Below are 23451 nucleotides of genomic sequence, written 5' to 3'. Positions count from 1 at the left end.
ACCCAAGTTTGAGTCTCAGCTCCTATCCCCTGGCTAACAACCATTTCCAGTCCCCGGGCATCTGATGCCCTTTCCTGGCTTCCACAGGCACTGCATGTGCATGACACACAAACATGCAAGCAAACATCCATACACATAAAATAAAAACTTCAATGTTAACAGTGATAAATGAAACATAGCTTTAATTATCTTTGAAGGGAGGGTGCATTTTTCTTTTGTTTGCTTAAATCCTTATTCAGATCCTTGGGAGTTAGAATAAAAAAAAATTGAAAAGTCCTTTTCAATATTTTGAATAATAAAGGAAATGACAAAAAAAATAAAGAAAAAAAGAAAGAAAAATAAAAAGATACCTTTCTCCATATTGTCTTTAAGAATCTCATCATAAAGATTATCACTTTATGGTACCAGCTGACATTTCAAAAGCTTGATAAACTAAGTATCTTATAATAATTTTACGAGCCTATTGAAAAATAGGTATTTTGAGGGAATAATATGGTGTGAGGGGCTGGGGCTGTGGTCCAGTCAGTGAAGTACTTGTCGCACAAACATGAGAACCTGAGTTTAATCCCCAGCATCCACACAGAAGCTGGTTGCTACAAGCTCTACATTCAGTGAGTGACCGAGTCTTGAACATTAGGTGCATAGTTACTGACAAGGCATCTGATCTCAACCTCGAACCTCACTCAGCATGCGTATGCAAACATGCACGTGTGCACACATCCACTTGAAGACTTGACAATTACTGCCTCTCTGACACTTAAACATTGATTACAAACGGAAATTTCTGTGGAAAATGAAAACTACAAATATAATAGGATGAAACTGTTTAGAACATTGACCTTTTAACTTGTGGGGGAGCACGCATGTTCACATGGGTGCAGTGAGTGCACATGCCTTTGGAAACCGGAGTGGACTGAGAACCAGTCCTTAGGCGCTCACTGAGCAGGCGAGGCTGGCTGGCCAGGGAGGCTCAAAGAGCCACTGGAGCTGCCTCCTCAGCACTGGAGTTAAAGCAGGGCCAAACTAAAGCAGCATGAACTGTTGATTTCCATGTGCATGGGTGCTTTGCACACATGTATGTCTGTATAACATGTGCATGCCTGGAGCCTGAAGAGGCCAAAAGAGGTGTCAGATTCCCCTGTGACTAGAGTTACAGATGGTTGTGAGCCACCATGTGGAAATTGAACCTGGGTACTCTAGAAGAGCATCAAGTGCTGTTAGCCATTACTCATCTCTCCAATCCAAAATTCAGCAATTTTTTTCCTGGGTTTCTGGGGATCAAACTCGGGTCCCCATCCTTAAGCAATAAGCACTTTGCCCATTGAGCTCAACATCAAATATCTTATAATAAAGATAAAGCACACCCAACTATAATGGTTTCAAAACTTACCAATTATCTTCAACAAATTCTGAGGTAACAATATGTTAGTATGATTCACTCTTAATTTATTTCTGTTATGTTTCTGGAAGTTGTTGATAATAAAGTAAAATTTATTTTAAACACTTTTTACCAAAAGAAAACACACACACACACACACACACACACACACACACACACACACACACACACACACACAAAAATGAATAAGGAAGTCCTGTCTCTCCCAGTACCAAAGCCAAGATTTCGAAGGTCAGGAAGGTAACATTGAAAAGCATCCACGGAGCATCCACTGGCTGCTCTTCCAGAGGACCTAGATTCAATTCCCAGCACCCATGTGGCAGCTCACTACAGACTGTAACTCCAGTTCCAGGAGGTCTAACTCCCTCTTCTGGCCCTCACAGGAATCAGGCATGCACATAGTATACAAACATACATGCAGGCAAACACATTCATGCATATAAAAGAAAATTAGTGCTATCATAATACACGAACACACACACACACACAAAATACAAATTAAAAAAATAAGCCAGGTGGTGGTGGCGCACACCTTTAATCCCAGCACCCCGGAGGCAGAGCCAGGCGGATCTCTGTGAGTTCGAGGCCAGCCTGGGCTACCAAGTGAGCTCCAGGAAAGGCACAAAGCTACACAGAGAAACCCTGTCTCGAAAAACCAAAAAAAAAAAAAAAAAAAGCCAGGTGGTGGTGGCACACTCCTTTAATCCCAGCACTCGAAGGCAGAGCCAGGTGGATCTCTGTGAAGCTTTTCTAACACTGACCAAGCAAAACTCATAGATGATATTCTGAGACAAAATGTTAAGTTACAAAAAAAAAAATCCTTGTGAAGTTCAAACTCACACCTTCTATTAGCATCTGATAATGACAAAGCAGACTAATTTAAAGCTTTACTTTCTGATAGTAGAGGAATCTAGACTATAGCAGTCTCCTTAGTTGGCTTCTGGTGTCTGTTACCCTGGGACATGGTTAGGTTTCATAGCTTCTATTAGTTTTATGAGTTACCACTGGAGCTGTATACGTGGTCATTCTCTTTCTTGGTATAATTTGTACTTTCTTCAAGACTACCTGACTTACTCAGGTTTCTTCTTTTTCTACTTATAGTGAAATACTTTATGAACAGATATATACTTAATAAAGAAATAAAAGGGGTTGGAGTGTAATTCAATGCCTGGCTAATATATATGAGGTTCAGGATTCAATCCCTAAGCATTAAAAGATGAAAAAGAAAAGAAAAAAAACTACACATGTATTAACAGGTCCCTACTTTCAAGTCACAGAAACTTTAAAGGATCTTATTATAGTCACTTTTGTCTTGAGACAAACATTTGAACATTTAACATTTTTTTTAGTGTTATTATGCACTTCTTAGAAAATATACTTCCGTGCACTAAAAATCACTGTGTTTTTTCCCCCTGTATTTAAATAGTCACAGTTTGGCTAGTAGATGCAAGAACAGATTAAGCATTTATTCTTTCAGACTGTCCACAGACATCTTGAAAAATTTCTTGCTTTCCAGCAATGACATGTTTCAGATATATCTTATCTTCATGCTTCAAGACAGATCAGTACTCCTGCATTTAGAATTCATACACCTATAGCCTCCATACATCATTCAATAAATGTTTATTGGAAAAATGAATAATAACATGGATTAAAAACTAGTACTAGAAGTACATGTATGGGCAGGCAATTACAAAGATAGTAATATAAAGTAGAAATTTATAAACTTTAACAGGTTTTTTATCATGTCCTTGTGCTCATTTCTTGTAATACTATGCATAACTATTCCACTGTGAAAGAGAGGGCAAAATATCCACTTTGAGGAAGTCACTAGCAAGATACTTCAATATCAAAGGGGAAAAAATAGTGAAATGGGTCTATGTAAGGCATAAATACATTTTAATAAGGTCATAAAAGCAATTATTACTCTCAAATATAAACCCCCAAAATCAGAAGTGAAAAGTACACATTTATAACAACAGATAGATATTGGCTGCAACTACCAATGGGCAGTCTAATCACAATTAAAAGTCAGCAACAACTTCACTTCATACTGAAAATGCATGATACACCGGCCTAGTTATAAACAAATCCCTATCTAGTGAGGTCTTCTACGATTGAAGAGAGATTCTTTTATGTACTGATGCTCATGAAAACATACCTCCAGTCTTTTGGTGGCTACATGAAACTTCAGGGTCAGGAAATGACACAGAGAATGCTGAGGATTTTTTTCTAGTTCTAAAAAACAAATTAATTTAAAAAAAAGAGAGAGAATTTAAATGAAAAAAAAATTGGTTACACCATTCTATTATTTTTACAATTACTATCAATTTGTTGAAGTGAATCCAAAATTGGAGAGTACTGCAAAAGCTAAAGGGTAAATTCAGGGATACAAACAATCTTAACTGTATTTAGGTTTGAAAGTGAACCACGAGATGACTGCCTACCAAATAAGGGTGGCAAGGTCAAAGAAAATGGCTCTAAATAATGGGACTTGTCTACCTTCAAATATACTGACAGTCTGCCATTACAGTTTAAATATCGGTGGGAGCTATGTGAGAAACTTCTCAGATATTTGCTTTTATTTTTCACAGCCAGTTTAAAGGTGGGAAGCAGAAAATATTGAAAGAAAGAGGACTAAACCAAAAGAAAGGTCATGTCTAATCTGCAATTTTGATCCTCTACTTTTGGGTATTAAAAGCTCACTGAAAAAAGCAATCAGACAGTTATTTTATTTCTTTGGGGTAATTTACTGAATAAATGCAATAAAGGCATTTTCCTATTTAAAGTAAAAAAAAAAGCTGGGCGGTTGTGGCGCACGCCTTTAATCCCAGCACTCGGGAGGCAGATCCAGGCAGATCTCTGTGAGTTCGGGGCCATCCTGGTCTACAGAGCAAGCTCCAGGACAGGTACCAAAACAACATGGAGAAACCCTGTCTGGAAAAAACAAAACAAGACAAAAATAATAATAAAAATGAAATTAAATTAAAAAAATCCTCTTGCTTTAAGTGTTTTAACAATAGTTTTTTTTTTTAATGTATTAGGTATAGCTATCCAAATCCTAAGCAAAAATAACAAATGCAGCATTTTCTGCTGTCCCAAGCCAAAAGTGGTCAATAGAAGTTAGGTTGAAAATGTAGATTGAGTGCTGCAAACAGAATGGTAATTTCTGTGAGGCCAACAAGAAAGAATGTCCAATTTCAGCAGGTTCAGCTAATTGAAAACAAAATGAAATCACAGTTTGAAGAAGCAGAACTCCTTTCTTTAATTACAAGAATTGTAGAGAGTGTTAAGACACAGTCTGAATACTCAAAGCCTCATCTAAATGTTAAAACTAGTTTTATTAAGCAAGACTACAAACAAGAGTCTAATCTAAATGACTGATTCAACAAATCATAACATTTGTTATGCAATAAGATATTACATAATTAAAAGCACTTTAACTGCATAACATGGTAAATAATTTTGTGTACTTTTTAAAACAAAAGCAAATAAACAGAAACCATTTTATTTGTGAAATTTAAAAAACTTATACTAAAAAAATCAAAGAGAAAATAACTGATAAATTATTTATTGGAAATTTAAAAACATATCCATAAAATTATCCCATCTCTACAGAAAATTTAACAAAAACATATGCATATATGTATACACATACACATATATACATACAGCATAAAATAAGGTGTTCCAAACTGTCATCAGTGGTTCTTTAGGCATTAGGTTATATGGTATATTTGTCTTCCTTAGCCTTTTCTTCTTCATTTCTATAAGTGGAATTTTATTATTATTTGGGTAAATGGTTACTTTACAATCAAAATTTCAGATATTTGGACTCTTACATGCTTGAGGGTCCCAAAGAACTTTTGTTTATGTGACTTATATAGATTTATATTTAAATATAGAAATTTAAAAATTTTATAGTTGTTAAATTTTAAATGACAGTAATAATTCAGTAATGTATTAGAATATTTACACTAAAACTGCATTGTCTAAAATAAGAAAAAAAAAGAGGAGCTGTGGTGGGCTTGGCAGACAGGGTTCAGCAGTTGAAGCATTTGTTGTGTAAGTTTGAGGACCCAAATGTGGATCCACAGCAACCTATGTCCATGCTCAGTGAGTAGGTGGCCTGCCTATGATGCCAGCCTCCTAAGGCAGAGACAGGGGATCCCCAAGGGGAGCTGGACAGGAAGACTAGCTATATCAGTGAACTCTGGTTTTGACAGGGAGACCCTGCCTCAATGAATTAGGTAGAAGAGCCACTGAGGATGAATCCTGAGGATGAATTAGGTTACATTAACCGCAGGCCTCCACATGCAGGCATACACATATGCACACACACATGAAAAAGCATGCATACACATGTAACATGTGCACACACTAAAAATGAGAAAACAGAAGTTGTAGTGCTTCACATTTCTGTGTGTGTATGTGTGTGTGTGTGCGCGTGTGCACACCTGTGCCTATTTACATGCACATAAGCAGAGGCCAGAGAGGGATGTCAAGTGTTTTCTTCTATCCCTCCCTGGCTTTATTTTTTTTGAGATAGAGTCTCTCATTGACCCTGAAGCTCACATTTCAGTTAAATAAGCTGGCCAGTGAACTGGCCTCTCTCTTGTTCCCCAACACTGTGTTTACTGGCAGATATGGCCATATTCACCTTCTACATGAGTGCTGGGATTTGTGGTCAGGTCTGCATGCTTTCACAGCTAGGGCTCTTACCTACTTTATCTCCACAGCTCCAGTGTCACATTTTTTTTTTTTTTTTTTTTTTTTTTTTTGGTTTTTCGAGACAGGGTTTCTCTGCGTAGCTTTGCGCCTTTCCTGGAGCTCACTTGGTAGCCCAGGCTGGCCTCGAACTCACAGAGATCCGCCTGGCTCTGCCTCCCGAGTGCTGGGATTAAAGGCGTGCGCCACCACCGCCCGGCTTTTTTTTTTTTTTTTTTTTTTTTTTTTTTTTTTGGCAGTGTCACATTTTTTAAAGAAAAAAAAAAATCTCTTTATTGTATGTAATATAGCTACCACCGTTATCTGTTCCTTTGTTTAATCTTTATATTATTTGCTTGAAGTACATAACAAAAATCCAGCCTCAAAAAGATATGCATTGTAAAATGGAGGAATGTTTTAGTAACCTTAGGGTCATTGTGGATGTTCTTACAATTGATGTTATTAAGAATTAAGAAGCTATACTACTTTTACAAATAGTAAAATAGATTCTTCCAAACACCTGGTACCCAGGCCTGTAGCCCAATCATCCTCTTATGCGTCCTGCTGGGTACAGCCACTAGAAAACCTAGGTGGGCTCCAACATTAATGCCGGGATAGATTACTGCTCAAAGCGCTAAGAAGGAACAACTGCCAACACTCAGCCATGAATGGGACATCTACATCAATATCCTCCCCCAAAGCTCAGGGAACATCAACATTGAAACGATGTCCTCTGGATATGAAATGGCTGCCACACACATGAACCCACAGCAATAGTCGTTACCCCCACAAGACCTACACAAGATCAAGTCAGTTTAAAATTCTAGCATGGAGGGAGGAGGGGCTACTGAAGTCTCACCCCTAATTGGTGAGCTATTGGCAATTGATGGCTGCTGGGAGAGAAAGAGCCACTTTCCTTTAGGAGTGTGGCCACTGGAAGGTTGTGCATGTCCCAGTTGCTAATCCCACACACATGAACATATGAGCAGCACTAATTGGACGCAGTGGGTCCTTTTTTTTTTTTTTTTTGTAATTATAAACAGAGGATATGAAGTTGGGAGGGAGAAGAGCAGGGAATCCTGGAGGGAGTAGGACTGAGGGTGGATATGATCAAAACACATTGTATACATACATGAAATTTCCATGAAATAAATTTAGAAAATTGAGTTTGTTTTTTATTGGCAACACTAATTATTAGTTGTTTTTCTTGAAATGACCAGCTTACTTTATTCATTTTTAAAATATTTATTTCTAATTATGTATACATATTTGTGTGTGAGTAGGAACACATGTGTGCCGATCCCTACAAAGGCCAGAGAAGTCAGATCTCTTGAACCTGTCTTTACAGGCAGTCATGGGCAGCCCAACACAGGTGCTAGGACCTGAATGTGGGTTCTCTGCAAGAGCAGTATGCACTCTGAACCACTGAGCCATATACCAATTGGGAATAACTGGCCTGTCAATTATTCTTTCAAGTTTTTTTAAAGTGGATTTTATGATGTTTACAACTAAACCAACTGTACTTGTGATTCTCTCGTTACGACTTCAAATGGCACAGAAGTGCTTTAAGCCTACCTCATTTCATCACACAGAAGACTGGAAAGATACAGACTTAAAAGCAGACACTTTATAAAATCCAGCAACTTTTCTATAATTCTTCTATCATATTTCATCCTGACTGCAGTTTACTCCCCTCCTCTCCCCCCAGCACCCCCTCCCCCTCACTTTCCCTTGTCCCCAGATCCCACCGCCCCTATCAGAAAAGAGCAGGCCTCCCAGGGACATCAACTAAACATAGCATAATATGCTACAATAAAACCAGGCACATACCATCACATCAAGGCTGAACAAGGTAACCCAGTAGGAGGAAAAGGGTCCCACAAGTAAGCTAAAGAGTCAGAAACTGCCTCTGTTCCAATTGTTAGAAGTTCCACAAGAACACCAAGCTACTCAGCTATAACATACATGCAGAAAACCTAGGTCAGATCTCTACAGGCCCCCATGAGTCTTGGTCAGTTGGTTCTGTAGGCCATATTCTCATGGTGTCCTTGAACCCTCTGGTTCCTCTGGTCCTTCCCTCTCCTCTGCAGGACTCCCTGAGCTCCGCCTAATGTTTGTCTGTGGGACTCTGCATATGCTCCCATCAGTTGCTGGATGAAGCCTCCCTGGTCTCTTTTATGACATTCACCTATGTTCCAGTCCCAAAACACTCTGCAGGCAGGACAAACTGTAGGTCAACCGTTTTGTGGCTAGGATGGTATCCTAATCCCTCCACTTTAGGCCTTGCCTGGATCCAGAAGATGGCTGGTTCAGGCTCCATGTCCCCCATTACTACAAGTCTTTACTAGGGTTACTCTTGTGGATTCCATGGAGTTTCCATTGCACTAGGTTTCCACCTTGACCTTGAAATGCTCCCCAATTCCATTAATTTCTCCCAGAATTTTCTCCCTCCCACATACATTTGATCCCTCATGTTCCCAACCTCACCTACCCCCAGTTCACTCATTAAATCTATTCTATTTCCTCTTCTCAGGAAGATCTTTGCATGCCTCCCTTAAGCCCATCTTGTTACTTAGCCTCACTGTATCTGTGGACCATAGCATGATTAACTTTTACTTTATCGCTAATATCTACTTATAAGTGAGTACACACCATGTTTGTCTTTCCGGATCTGGGTCACCACATTCTGGATGATTTTTTTTCTAGTTCTATTCATTTGCCTGCAAATTTCGTGATGTCATTGTTTTTAACAGTTGAGTGATATTCCATTCTGTAAATGTACCACATTTTCTTTATCCATTCATTGGTTGAGGGACATCTAGCTTGTTTCCAGGTTCTGGCTATTCTGAATAAAGCTGCTATAAACATAGCTGAGCAAGTGTCCTTGTGGTATGATTGAGCATCCTATGTGTACATGCCCGAGTGCTATAGCTGAGTCGTGAGGTAGTGAGGAACTGTCACACTGATTTCCAAAGTGGCTGTACACGTTTGCACTCCCACCAGCAATGGAGGAGTGTTCCTCTTGCTCCACATCCTCTCCAGCATGAGCTGTCCCTGTGTTTTTGATTAGCCATTCTGACAGGTGTAAGATGGAATCTCAAAGTCATTTTTATTTGCATTTCTCTGATAGCTAAGGACGTTGAACATTTAAGTGTATCTTAGGCATTTGAGATTCCTCTGTTGAGAAGTCTCTATTTAGATCTATACTCCAATTTTTTAAAATTTTTATTTTATTTTATTTTACAATATAATTTAGTTCTACATATCAGCCACGGATTCCCTTGTTTCCCCCTCTCACGCCCCCCTCCCCTTCCCCCCAGGCTACCCCTCCTTCCCATCTCCTCCAGGGCAAAGCCTCCCCTGAGGACTGAGATCAACCTGGTAGACTCAGTCCAGGCAGGTCCAGTCCCCTCCTCCCAGGCCGAGCCAAGCGACTCTGCATAAGCCCCAGGTTTCAAACAGCCAACTCATGCAATGAGCACAGGACCCGGTCCCACTGCCTGGATGCCTCCCAAACAGATCAAGTCAATCAACTGCCTCACCTATTCAGAGGGCCTGATCCAGTTGGGAGCCCCTCAGCCATTGGTTCATAGTTCATGTGTTTCCATTCATTTGGCTATTTGTCCCTGTGCTTTATCCAACCTTGGTCTCAACAATTCTGGCTCATATAAACCCTCCTCTTTCTCGCTAATTGGACTCCCGGAGCTCCACCCAGGGCCTAGCCGTGGATCTCTGCATCCAGTTCCCTCAGTCATTGGATGGGGTTTTTGGCCATCCTATCACCAGAGTAGGTCAGTTCGAGCTATCTCTCGACCATTGCCAGCAGTCTATTATGGGTGTATCTTTGTGGATTTCTGTGGGCCTCTCTAGCACTTTGCTTCTTCCTATTCTCATGTGGTTTTCATTTACCATGGTCTTCCTATTCCTTGTTCTCTCTCTCTCTGTTCTTGATCTAGCTGGGATCTCCCGCTCCCCCAAGCCCTCTTTCCCTCGACCCTCACCCTTCATTACCCCCACTCATGTCCAGGCTGTTCATGTAGATCTCATCCATTTCTCCATCATTGAGCGATCCCTGTGTCTTTCTTGGGGTCCTGTTTTCCAGGTAGCCTCCCTGGTGATGTGAGTAGCAGTCCAATCATCCTTGTTCCACATCTAGTATCCTCCTATGAGTGAGTACATACCATGTTTGTCTTTCTGAGTCTGGGTTACCTCACTCAGGATGATTTTTTTCTAGATCCATCCATTTGCCTGCAAACCTCATGATGTCATTGTTTTTCTCTGCTGAGTAGTATTCCATTGTGTATATGTACCACATTTTATTTATCCATTCTTCAGTTGACGGGCATCTAGGTTGTTTCCAGTTCTGGCTATTACAAACAATGCTGATATGAACATAGCTGAGCAAGTGCCCTTGTGGTATGATTGAGCATTCCTTGGGTATATGCCCAAGAGTGATATAGCTGGATCTTGGGGGAGGTTGATTCCCAATTTTCTAAGAAAGCACCATATTGATTTCCAAAGTGGTTGTACAAGCTTGCATTCCCACCAGCAGTGGAGGAGAGTTCCCCTAGTTCCACATCCTCTCCAGCATAAAGTGTCTTCAGTGTTTTTGATCTTAGCCATTCTGACAGGCATAAGATGGTATCTCAGAGTTGCTTTGATTTGTATTTCCCTGATAATTAGGGATGTTGAGCAATTCCTTAAATGTCTTTCAGCCATTTGAGTTTCCTCTGTTGAGAATTCTCTGTTTAGTTCTATAGCCCATTTCTTAATTGGACTGTTGGGCATTTTGATGTCTAATTTCTTGAGTTCCTTATATATTCTGGATATCAGTCCTCTGTCAGATGTGGGGTTGGTGAAGACCTTTTCCCATTCTGTAGGCTGTCGCTTTGCCTTGTTGACCATATACTTTGCTCTACAAAAGCTTCTCAGTTTCAAGAGGTCCCACTGATTGATTGTTTCTCTCAGTGTCTGAGCTACTGGTATTATATTTAGGAAGTGATCTCCTATGCCAATGTGTTCAAAACTACTTCCTACTTTCTCTTCTAGCAGATTCAGAGTAGCTGGATTTATGTTGAGGTGTTTGATCCACTTGGACTTAAGTTTTGTGCACGGTGACAGATATGGATCTATTTGCAGCCTTCTACACGCTGATATCCAGTTATGCCAGCACCATTTGTTGAAGATGCTTTCTTTTTTCCATTGTACAGTTTTGGCTTCTTTGTCAAAAATTATATGTTCATAGGTGTGCGGATTAATGTCAGGGTCTTCAATTCGATTCCATTGGTCCACATGTTGGTTTTTATGCCAGTACCAAGCTGTTTTTATTACTGTAGCTCTGTAGTAGAGCTTGAAGTCAGGGATCGTGATGCTTCCAGAGGTTGTTTTATTGTACAGGATTCTTTTGGCTATCCTGGGTTTTTTGTTTTTCCATATGAAGTTGAGTATTATTCTTTCCAACTCTGTGAAGAATTGTGTTGGTATATTGATGGGGATTGCATTGAATCTGTAGATTGCTTTGGGTAAAATTACCATTTTTACTATGTTAGTCCTGCCTATCCATGAGCATGGGAGATTTTTCCATTTTCTGACATCTTCTTCAATTTCTTTTTTCAGGGACTTAAAGTTCTTGTCATACAGGTCCTTCACTTGCTTGGTTAGTGTTGCCCCAAGGTATATTACCACGTCATTTGTGGCTATTGTAAAGGGTGATGTATCTCTGATTTCCTTCTCAGCCTGTTTGTCAATTGTATATAGGAGGGCTACTGATGTTTTTGAGTTGATCTTTTATCCTGCTATGTTGCTGAAGGTTTTTATAAGCTGTATCAGTTCCTTGTAGCCCTAATCAAAACTTCTATCATGAAGGGGTGTTGGATTATGCAAAAGGATTTTTCAGCCTCTAAAGAGATCATGTGGGTTTTTTTTCTTTCAGTTTATTTATATGGTAGATTACATTGGCAGATCTTCATATGTGGAACCATCCCTGCATCTCTGAGATGAAGCCTATTTGACCATGATTCTTCACTGATTCTTTATATTGTTCTTTGTTTCTGTTTTATTGATTTCAGCCTTCAGTTTATTTCCCGCCATTTACTCTTCTTGGGTGTGTTTACTTCTTTTTGTTCTAGAGCTTTCAGGTGTGCTGTTAAGTAGCTAGTATGAGATCCCTGCAATTTCTTCATGCTGACACTTAATACTCTGACTTTTCCTCTTCCACCACTTTCACTGTGTTGCATAAGTTTGGACATATTGTGCCTTCATTTTTATTGAATTCTACAAGTCTTTAATTTCTTTATTTCTGCCTTGATTCAGTAGTCATTAAGTAGGGAGTTGTTCATTTTCCATGAATTTGTAGGCTTTCTATTGTTTCCTTTGTTGTTGATATTGAAGGGACACTAGCCCACTCAAACATGGCATTCACAAGCCATGCCCTTCTCCCATTACCTCTGCCTTGCTAAAATCCCTGAGACTGCATTCCTAAAGCAAGCCACCAAGGTCTATTCCCTTATTGGGCCACTTCCTTCTCCTGAGGCTGACTGCCAATTGCCTATGTGCCACATCTGTTTCCTCTCTATCCAGAGGTAGTCCTTTGTCTCTACAGGACAAACACCCTTTCAATCTTTTCCTTGTCCCCTTCCCCTTATCCCTAGTCCCCTATCTCCTTTACCACTGCATTCTAGCCCATTCTAACACAGACGTCCCCTTCTTCTCCTCTTAGAATCACACCTGCAACTGTTTTTCTGCCTGAATCAGAAAGCAGTCACTTTAACTTTTCTACCTCACTTAATAAAAGATCTCTCTGTGAAAACAGGTGTTTTGGTGTGGTTTGTGCTTAATCTGGAGTCTGGAAGGGAGCCCCCAGTGTGTGGGAGTCTCCTTCAGATATCCAGCTTTAATTTATGATGTTCTGATAGGATATATGGGGTCAATCCAGTTTTCTTTTATCTGTTAAGACTTCTTTTGTGACCAGGTACGTGGTCAATTTTGGAGAATGTTCTGTGAGGTGCTGAGAAGAAGGTATATTCTTTGAAATATTGTAGATACCTGTTAGGTCCATTTGATTCCTAACATGTTAGCTCCATTGTTTCTCTGTTTAGTTTTTGTCTGGATGATCTGTCCATTGGTGGGTGGGGTGTTGAAGTCCCCCACTATTAATGTGTGAGGTTTGAAGTGTGATTTAAGCATTATTAATGTTTCTTTTTACAAATGTGGGTGCCCTTGCATTTGGAGCATAGATGTTGAGAATTGAGATATCATCTTGGTAGATTTTTCCTTTGATAAGTATGAAATGTCCTTCTCCCCCTCTTTTTTTCAGTTTGAAGTCTATTTTGTTAGATAGTAGAATAGCTACACCAGCTTGCTTCTTAGATCCATTTGCTTGGAAAATCTTTTTCCAACTCTGAGGTAATGTCAATCTTTGATGTTGAGGAGTGTTTCTTGTATACAGCAGAAGGATGGATCCTGTTTTTGCATCCATTCTGTTAGCCTGTGTCTTTTTATACACAAATTGAGTTGATTGATATTGAGAGACATTAATGACCAATGATTGTTAATTTCTATTATGTTGTTGTTGTTGTTGCTGTTTGTGGTGGTGGTGACGGTGGTGGTGGTGGTGGTGGTGTGTGTGTGTGTGTGTTAAGAAGTTGGGTGTAATTCTACTAGGTCTACCTTTATATGTTACTTGGTCTTTTTCCCTTGCAGCTTTTAATATTCTTTGTTCTGTATGTTTCATGTTTTGTTTATTATGTGATGCAGGGACTTAATTTTTCTGATCCAATCTATTTGGTGTTCTGTAAACTTCTTGTCCCTTTATAGGCATGTCCTTCTTTAGGTTACAAAAATTTTCTTCTATTATTTTGTTAAATATATTTTCTCCGCCTTTGAGCTGGAATTCTTCTCCTTCTATTCCTATTATTCTTAGGTTTGGTCTTTTCAAATTTCCTGGATGTTTGGTATTAGGAATTTTTTAGATTTAACATTTTCTTTGATCAATGAATCTATTTCTTCTATTGTATCTTCAATGCCTGAGATTCATTCTTCCATCTCTTGTATTTTATTGGTAATGTTTGTGTCTATAATTCATATTTAATAATCCGGATTTTCCATTTTCAGAATTCCTTCTGTTTGTGTTTTCTTTATTGCTTCTATTTCGATTTTCAGGCCTTGAACAGTTTCCTTCACCTGTTTTTCCCCTCTTGGCTTTCTTGGCATTCTTTAAAGGATTTATTGATTTCCTCCAATTCTTTGCTTGTCTTTTCCTTGATTACTTTAAGGAATTTTTTTTCCATTTCCTCTTTAAGGACCGCTATCATCTTCATAAAGTTGTTTTTAAGGTCGTTTTCTTGTGCTTCAGCTACGTTGGAATATTCAGGTCTTGTTGTCATATGATAGCTGGGCTCTGGTGGTGCCATACTGCCCTCCCTGGCTGTTGTTGATTATATTCTTATACTGGTGTTTAGGCATCTGGGTTTAGAATGATTATTAGCCTAGGTGCAGATTTCTAAGTTTGTCTTTGTTGAATAGGTGTTTAGTTCCTTGGTTTCTCTTTCCTCTTTGGTCTTTGTGGCCTGGATTTCTGGTGGCCAGTGTGACCTCTGGTCTAGTAGAGAGTCTCTGTCCAAGTTGGGGGGCTGGCCTTCTGGTGGCTAGCTTAGCCTTTGGTGCAGCAGAGGGTCTCTGATCTTCTGACTGGTGTGATCTGTACCTGTTCTTCTGACTGGTGTGGCCTGTACCAGTTCTTCTGACTGGTGTGGCCTATTCTTCTGACTGGTGTGATCTGAACCTGATGTCTTTCTGAGTTGGGGGCAGGGCCTGTTCTTCTGACTGGTGTGGCCTGAACCTGATGTCTTTCTGAGTTGGGGGCAGGGCCTGTTCTTCTGACTGGTGTGGCCTGAACCTGATGTCTTTCTGAGTTGGGGGCAAGGCCTGTTCTTCTGACTGGTCTAGGCCTGCTATCTAAATCAAGCAATGTCCATAAAACTCCTACCATTACATTGATATAAATTTCATGTATACCAATTCCAGGGCCTCTGGAGAAAGGAGAATTATTGAAAATGGAAGAGTGATGTACAAAAGAATGTCGGTTGCCTCGAGGCAGCCACAACGGACGGTCTCTACCCAGAACAGATGCCTCCCTAACTCCCTTCCCCTCCTTTCCTACCTATATCCTTCAAACATATTCTTAAGTAAAATTAGCATCATTTCCTTTTTACAATTAGCACACAGCACTAAAAAAAAAAAAAAAAAAAAAAAAAAAAAAAAAAAAAAGATGACTACTAGTATTGTTCAACACAGTTGCCTTGGTTCCAGCTAAGGCCATTAAGCATTTTACTTATTATTACTGAGCACTGTTGGTGCAAATGCAAACCCCACTGAAAGAGGCAAGTAATATGTTAGTATTATTAATAAAATAGCCTTCTCAGGCTACCTAAAAGAATCTCAGGAACTAGCAAGGAGTCTACAAGCTGTATTTTTTTTTTTTTTCGAGACAGGGTTTCTCTGTGTAGTTTTGTGCCTTTCCTGGAACTCACTTGGTAGCCCAGGCTGGCCTCGAACTCACAGAGATCCGCCTGGCTCTGCCTCCCGAGTGCTGGGATTAAAGGCGTGCGCCACCACCGCCCGGCATACAAGCTGTATTTTAAGAACCTCTGTTTTTCAAGAACTTGAGGGATATCAAGTTTCATTACACCAAAGACTCTACAAGCTTTTCCTTTATGCTATGCTATAAATTCACTTTTTAAATAAGATTAGCAGACAGAAAAAAGTTACTTTAATCTAATTCAAGTTTTCATATGAAATTAAATTTATCCTGAATGCTTATAAAACAATCTATATTTACTCCACTAACATTCCAGAATATATAATTTTAAGTCTTATAAAAACCCAGACTCATCTTAGCTGTACAAACAGTAATAAAATAAATACCCTATAATATATATAACAAAGCCACAAGTCATTATACTTAACTGTAACAGAACTTGATTTTGTGTTGCTTCATCTTGAGGATCCTAAGGGGGAAAAAGAGTAGGGTTTTTGTTTTTATTTTGTTTTTTTTTTGTTTTTGCTTTTGTTTTTTTTTTTTTTTTTTTTTTTTTTGTTTTTTTTTTTTTTTCTTTTTTTTCGAGACAGGGTTTCTTTGTGTAGCTTTGCGCCTTTCCTGGATCTCACTTGGTAGACCAGGCTGGCCTCGAACTCACAGAGATCCGCCTGCCTCTGCCTCCCGAGTGCTGGGATTAAAGGCGTGCGCCACCACCGCCCGGCTGCTTTTGTTTTTTTAGAGAATACTTTATTAGTTTTTGTAATCAAACCCACGTAGATAAGACCTTACATATTTAATACAGTGCGTTACCCCTGTACAAATGCAAAAAAAAGTTAAGTTCAACATTTCTAGACCAATATGGCTGTTAATTTCTGTACAATGCCAACTCAACAAGGTAAACTGGGATACTTTTTTCCAAAGTTGTCTTTTTATATAAATATAAATATATACATATATATACATATATAATTATATATACATATATTATATATTGTTTTTATACATATATATAATGTTTTTGTTTTTTATTTCCAAACTAGGAAATGACAACCTAATGAAACAAACCAAAAGCATAACACTCTAGAGAATTTTTTACATTAGTGTTTCTTAGCTTTTTTAATTTTTTATTTTTGAGATTATAATATAGTTACCTTACCTCCATTTAAACTCTTCCTTATATCCCTCTTTGCTCTTCTAAATTGGTGGTCTCTTTTTCATTAATTGTTGTTACCTTCGTGTGTGTGTGTGTGTGTGTGTGTGTGTGTGTGTGTGTGTGTGTGTGTGTATTCCTAAAGACACAAAATATAGCATGCTCAGTCTGTATACTGTCACCATTGGGTATTGAACAACCAATCGGTGTGCTCTTTCCTAGGGAAACCTACCTCTCCCACTCTCAGCATTCCTTACTTGCTTGTAGTTCTTTGTGTAAGGTTGAAGCCTTGTGAGCTTTTTTATTGTGGAAAAAATATACATAACATGTGTCATCTTAACTATTTTTAAGTGTATAGTTCTGGGGCATTAAGGAACTTACATTTTGCACAACCATTACCACCATGCATTTCCAGAACTTTCTCAACAGAAATTCCTCAGCTCAAAGTCTATGTCGTTTAAACACAAATTCCCCATTTCCTTCTATCTTCACCCATGGCAAGCTACTTTCTGTCTCTATAAATTTGATTCCTCTAGGAATATCATGGAGTAGGGACCATACAGTATTTATTATTTTGTGACTAGCTTATTTGACACAGTACAAGGCTGATCCATGCTGTAGTATGTATCAGTATGTTTTCTTGTTTAAGGCTGAATAACTTCCATTGACTATATAGCACATATTACTTATCCACTCATCATTTATGAACACTTGCACTGCTTCCACCATTTTTGGCTATTGTGAATAATAAATACTGCTACAGAATAATTCTGCTGTGAACATGAGTATAAAAACTTACTTCAGGTCCCTATTTTCTCTTCTTCCAGGCATAGATTCAGAAGTGGAATTGCTAGATCATATGGCATTCTATTGTTTAATTTTGGGAGGAATTGCCATTCAATGTACCATTTTACATCCATACTTGCAAAGCACAAAGGTTCCAATTTTAGGACATCCTTGCTAACCTTTATTTTCTATTGTTTACTTCCTGTAATAGTCATCTTAATGAGTGTGAAATTGTCCCCCTAGGGAGATTTAGTTTGCATAGTTTCTTGTGCTTATTAGTTGTTTGTATATCTTCTTTGGCAGAATATCTATTCAAGTTCTTTGCTATTCCTCCTCCTTTTATTTCTTTATGGTACTGGGGACTGAACCAAGGGCCTCATACATTCTAGGCAAGCACTCTACTACTAAGCTGTAACCTCAGCCCTCATTTTAATTCTTTCACCTTCAGACAGTTTTCCAGTGTGGTCTTGAATTCACGATAGCCCCAGTAGTCCCTAAACTTGCAATCTTTTGGTCTCAGTGTCCTGAGTATGAGATATTACAGGGCCATCCCACCATGTCGGGCCCTTTTCTCATTTTCTAATTGACTTGTTTTTGTTGCATTGTAAGAATTCTTTATATATTCTGGATATTAATCTTGTGAGAGCCAATGCTACATTTTAAGTTTTAATGACTATGTCTAAGAGATCCATGAAACAAAAATGCCTCTGATCTGCAAGCCCCTTGCCTAAGGGCAGATAGTTCCTGAAATGCTGCAAGCTATTGTTTGCGGGAGATAACAAGCCACATATTTTCATTCCCCTAAACAAGTTTGTTTGACACATCTGCACTGGATGTGCTTGATCACATGTGAGCGGGAGATTCACAGGCAGAAGATACATCAGGATGTATGCTTGGCCCTCATTCGACCTGATGGGAAATGCAATGAATTATGGGTTTCCTTCCTAAGTTGCTACAAACTGTGATTCTGGGCCATTTCCCAGGACCCCGGGTATGGACCTGGCCAGAGCCCATCCACCTAGTCAGTATTTAATTAAAGTTTGCTTCAAATTTGGTACTGTGGTAATGGTCTTATTCTTGATCAGTGGGATTAACAATCTCATGTCACAAGACTTGCAAATATTTTCTCCCATTCCATGGACTACCTTCTTACTCTGTTAAAGTATCCTTTCATAGCTGAATAGTTTTTAATTTTATTACATCTAACTTGGCAATCTTTTTCTTCTCTATACTTAGAGTGTTATTGAAAAAAATCACGGTTAAGCCCAATGTCATGATAATTTCTATTATATTTCTTCTAATTATTACTTAGTTTATGTATTTTCCTTAACTTACTTCTATAAAATAAATTATTACTTTTCTCATTACTATGACTAAACACCTGACAGAAGCTGGGCGGTGGTGGCATACACCTTTAATCCCAGCACTTAGGAGGCAGAGCCTGGTGGATCTTTGTGAGTTCGAGGCCAGCCTGGTCTATAGAGTGAGATCCAGGAAAGGCGCAAAACTACACAGAGAAACCCTGTCTCGGAAAAAACCAAAAAACAAAACAAAACAAAAAATACCTGACAGAAGCAGTTTAAAACAAAGGAAGATACTTTGGCTCACAGTTCAGAAGATGTAGTAAACTATGGCAGGAGAGTTACAGTGGCTAGGCACTGGGGTGGCAGGAATTGTGGCACAGATTGCTTACATTTAGTAGACCAGGAAAAATAGTGCTGGGCAAGAACCTCCTGATCTCTGACTCACTAGGCTTTACTTCCTAAAAGGTTCCACAAGCTCCAAAAATAGTGCTCTCTGCTGGAGACTGTTAGGGAATATTAATTTAAAGTGTGTTACTGTTGTTTATGTTATATTTGTTTAACTCTGTGAAGCTGTGTTACTGTGCCTGTCTAAAACACCTGATGGTCTAATAAATAACTGAACGGCCAATAGCAAGGCAGGAGAAAGGATAGGCAGGGCTGGCAGACAGAGAGAATATATAGAAGGAGAAGTATGGGAAAAAGAAAAAGTAGTAGCCAGGGAAGGAGGAGGACTCCAGGGGCCAGCCATCCAGCTACACAGCAAGCCACAGAGTAAGAGTAAGATTTACAGATGTAAGAGAATGGGAAAAGTCCAGAGGGAAAAGGTAGTCAGGATAATTTAAGTTAAGGAAAGCTAGCTAGAAACTAAGCCAAGCTAAGGCTGGGCGTTGATAAATAAGAATAAGCGTCCAGGTGTGATTTATTTGGGAGCTGGGTGGCAGGCCCCTCAAAAAAGAGCAAAAACCTCCAACAATAGTGCATGTATGAAGTTATGCCACTTGGGCTGATAATATTCTGCCAAATAGCCACAGACGAACAAACATTCCAATGCCAGACACAAGAAATCTTCTTTGGAGTTGTTGAACAGGGGAGTTCAAGAGACTTTCAAAAGAATAGAGGCTACTGCTGCTGCCCTGGAATGCCTCCAGGGGGTTGAAGGTGAGTCCCTATTGCTGACCACACCATTCATGTCAGACACAAGACCTGGAGGATCTAAGCTGGGTCTGAGGACAAGCTTTCATAGCATCAGGAGGGGCAACGGAAGCTACAAGGGAGGGAAGCAACCAACAGTCCTACCTGGTGCAAAGCTTATGGACTATAATGACAACCAGCATGGTAGGATAGCCCTAAGGGTGCAATGGTGGCACTTACATCTTAGTGGTAGCCAACAGTTAGTTCTCTAATTGAACTTAAGGCCCCTTAGATGGAAAGAAACTATGCCTGATACTAAAAACCTAGTCAACCACCAAAGGCTAGTGAGGTCATGGATCTTAGAAGAGAACATAGTGAAATACCCCCGCTCCATTATGAGGACATGGGGCTTTGGGCCAATAAAATGCGCCCCCCCCCATAACTTAGCCTAAGAAACGCCATTCTAATGAAATCAGAAAAACAGGAGTTCACAGCCATAGCCAGCCACCCGGCCTTGACAGAGATAGCTATGGCCAGCCATTCAGCCTTGAGAGAGATAACTGTGGTCGGCGGCCTTGGGAGAAAGACAGTTGAGTCGAATCAGGATATTTTATGGCTGGCCCCCTGGCCTTGAGGAATAAGCAGCTGGCCTGGACAAGGCCAAATCAGCCACACACATACGACCCCAAGTTCACCCTGGCCTTCTTTGAAACAACCAATAGGGACCCTGTAACTATGCTTCTCGCTTCTGTAACCGCGCCTCTGCCCCTGGGATCCCATAAAAAGTCCCCCTTGCCCTAGGAAGGCGCGCAAGTCCTCCAAGAGACTTCGCCCCAGGTACCTGGTCTAAATAAACCCTCTTGCTTTTGCATCTGATCTGTGGTTTCGGTGTGTTCCTTGGGTTTGGGGTCTCTCCCGGAGGAAGATCTCAGCCGGGGGTCTTTCAATAGTACTGCCATTTTACAAAACCAGCATAATTCCTAACTGCATTCTAAATATCTATCTTTATACCCATAGAAAAGTGTAACTTTCAGCCTTCATCAAAGAAACTTCTCTCTGCAACCAAAGAAGACCATTATGGAAAAGCACAATTAATTAAAATACAGAGAAACGAATGTTGGTGGGTGCCCAGCCACAACTGATACACCTACAACACAACTTTGGCAACTAAGGCTTGGGGAACATCACAGAAGAGATGGCAGAAAGACTGTAAGAGCCAGAGGACCAGGAAAGTTGCTGTGAGATTATATCTCCTAGAAAGGGCAGGGATGCTTCACTTATGATACCTTAACAATACTGTTACCTAAACAAGACTGGAAGAAGCATACCAATATATGTATAACATGGAAAGATGAAATCAAACTACAGGCAACTAAGGAATGCTGAAAATAGGAGAAATAGTCCTCCTCAGGGAAGGGAGAAAATGATATAATATTTTAATTTAAAAATAAAGTGAAACTTTAACTTTAAAAAGCTTGAGATAACAGATATAATTATAAACCTACTACAGCTAGCCAAAGGTAATCAAAATAAAATCTTTCCCCCTTGTTCTATGATTTTCTTCAAATAAAATAAATGTTTCAAAATTTGAAAATAAATTACCTTTATCTTCTCCAATTAATGTTCATGCTATTCACTGATTATGCAGCCTACAAACATCAGAGTTATCCACACAAGTCCCATGTATATATATATCCTTCTACACAGGCTTTATAAAACTCAAGAGACTCAAAGGTTAGAAGACAAAACTAGCCTCATCCCAGAATCAGTTTACTAAAAATGTACCTACATGCTTTTAGATACAGCTACTAAGGAAATTAGAGTCCCTTCTTATAGTTCTTAGTCTCATTAATAAAATAATTTAAGAATGGACTCAAATGGAAACTCAAAAAATTTATTAGCATTTAAAAGAAAAACCCTAGGGCAGACAAGCTGTAATCTCAGCAGCTAACCAGAGCATGGAGAAGGGGGGTAAAGCCAACTTTGAGATAAGTTGGCACAGCAGTCAGCCACACAGCATAAACAGGAGCTTTAGAGGAGTAAGAAAGCCCAGGGCACAAAAATATAAATACATAGATAGATAGATAGATAGATAGATAGATAGATAGATAGATAGATAGATAGATAGATAGATAGATAGACAGACAGACTAAATGAATGCCTGAATGACTGACTTAGGCTCTGAAAGAAAAAGACAGAAGAAAAGAAAAGTTACACTCTTTTGAGTCAGACAGACTAAGACAAACTACATGAAAGTTCACAGGGGTTGTGCCAGGAAGTGAGAATTCTGGGAAGGAAAAGTATAGTATTTCATTAAAATGATACTCAGGTGTGAGTAAACCCACACACACAAATGCATGTGCACCCCCCCCTCTCTCTCTCACACACACACACACACAGAGAGAGAGAGAGAGAGAGAGAGAGAGAGAGAGAGAGAGAGAGAGAGAGAGAGAGAGAGAGAGATGTGTGTGAGTCAGGTATAGCAGCAATCCCAGTACTTAAGAGGCAGAAGCAGCTTCCTTGCCATGATCTAAGGATCTCATTAACGGTAAGCCAGAATAAACCCCTCTTAAACTGCATATGTCAGGCATTTTGCTCCAGCAATGAGAAGTACCTAATATGTGTGTTGGCTCACTATTCTTTAAAACAAAAACTCTCTGCAATGAACACCCTCTGGGCCTCTTAACAGTTCCATTAGGCAAAATGGTGCCATGATAGTCCCAGGCTGACCATCCAAGGTAAGAACTCCTGCCCTGAATGTGGAAGAAATATGTCTTTTAGGAGTATAAAGCCATCTCCCCAACCCCCAAGGAAACAGACAATAAAAACCCAGACTTCAGAAACCCTCCATGCAATGCTCACTCTCTAGCCTGCTGGTTATCTGTGCCTGGACAACACACCTTTGCTTTGTCCAAGGTTTTCTAATAAATCTGTCTTTGTTTAAAAAAAAAAGGAAGAAAGGAAGGAAGGAAGGAAGGAAGGAAGGAAGGAAGGAAGGAAGGAAGGAAGGAAGGAAGGAAGGAAGGAAGGCAGGCTGGCTGGCTCCCAAACTCAAGGCCAGCCTGAGCTATGTAGTGAGTCCCAGACAAGCCTGTACTACAAAGTAAGATCCTGTCTTGAAAACAAACATATACATGTATGTATCTTCCCTTCCATTCCTTAAGTCTTTGTAGGTAGATGTGGTAATATTTTATTTGTGGTTTAATAAATAAAGCTTGCCTGGAGATCAGAGGAAAAAGGCCAGCTTTTATAAGTAAACAAAGAAGTCAGGCAGTGGTAGCACACGCCCTTAATCCTATCACTTGGCAGGCAGGATCTCAGTGTGTTCAAGGCCACACTGGAAGCAGCCAAGTGTGGTGGCACACGCCTTAAATTCTAAAATAAATTAACCATGGAGGTCTGTACAGACAGACAGGAAGTGACAGAGCTGTGTAGG

General features: G+C 39.6%; 1 protein-coding gene across 5 annotated transcripts in view; it reads right to left on the bottom strand.

The window, feature by feature from the left end:
* The window catches only part of Ankrd31 (ankyrin repeat domain 31), a 165435-nt gene that overhangs the window by 124967 nt on the left and 17017 nt on the right, over window positions 1–23451 (bottom strand). For all 5 annotated transcript variants that reach the window (XM_042261661.2, XM_042261660.2, XM_042261664.2 and 2 more), the window contains exons 4-5: window positions 16073–16113; window positions 3561–3637 (exon numbers count right to left, since the gene is read on the bottom strand). In XM_042261661.2, the coding sequence (XP_042117595.2) occupies window positions 3561–3637; window positions 16073–16113 (118 nt within the window). The remainder of the gene's footprint in view (window positions 1–3560; window positions 3638–16072; window positions 16114–23451) is intronic.

The sequence above is a fragment of the Peromyscus maniculatus genome, chromosome 15, assembly GCF_049852395.1.
Source record: "Peromyscus maniculatus bairdii isolate BWxNUB_F1_BW_parent chromosome 15, HU_Pman_BW_mat_3.1, whole genome shotgun sequence".
Lineage (NCBI taxonomy): Eukaryota > Metazoa > Chordata > Mammalia > Rodentia > Cricetidae > Peromyscus > Peromyscus maniculatus.
The sequence above is the reverse complement of the archived record's forward strand: the minus strand, read 5'-3'. Positions and strand labels throughout refer to the sequence as shown.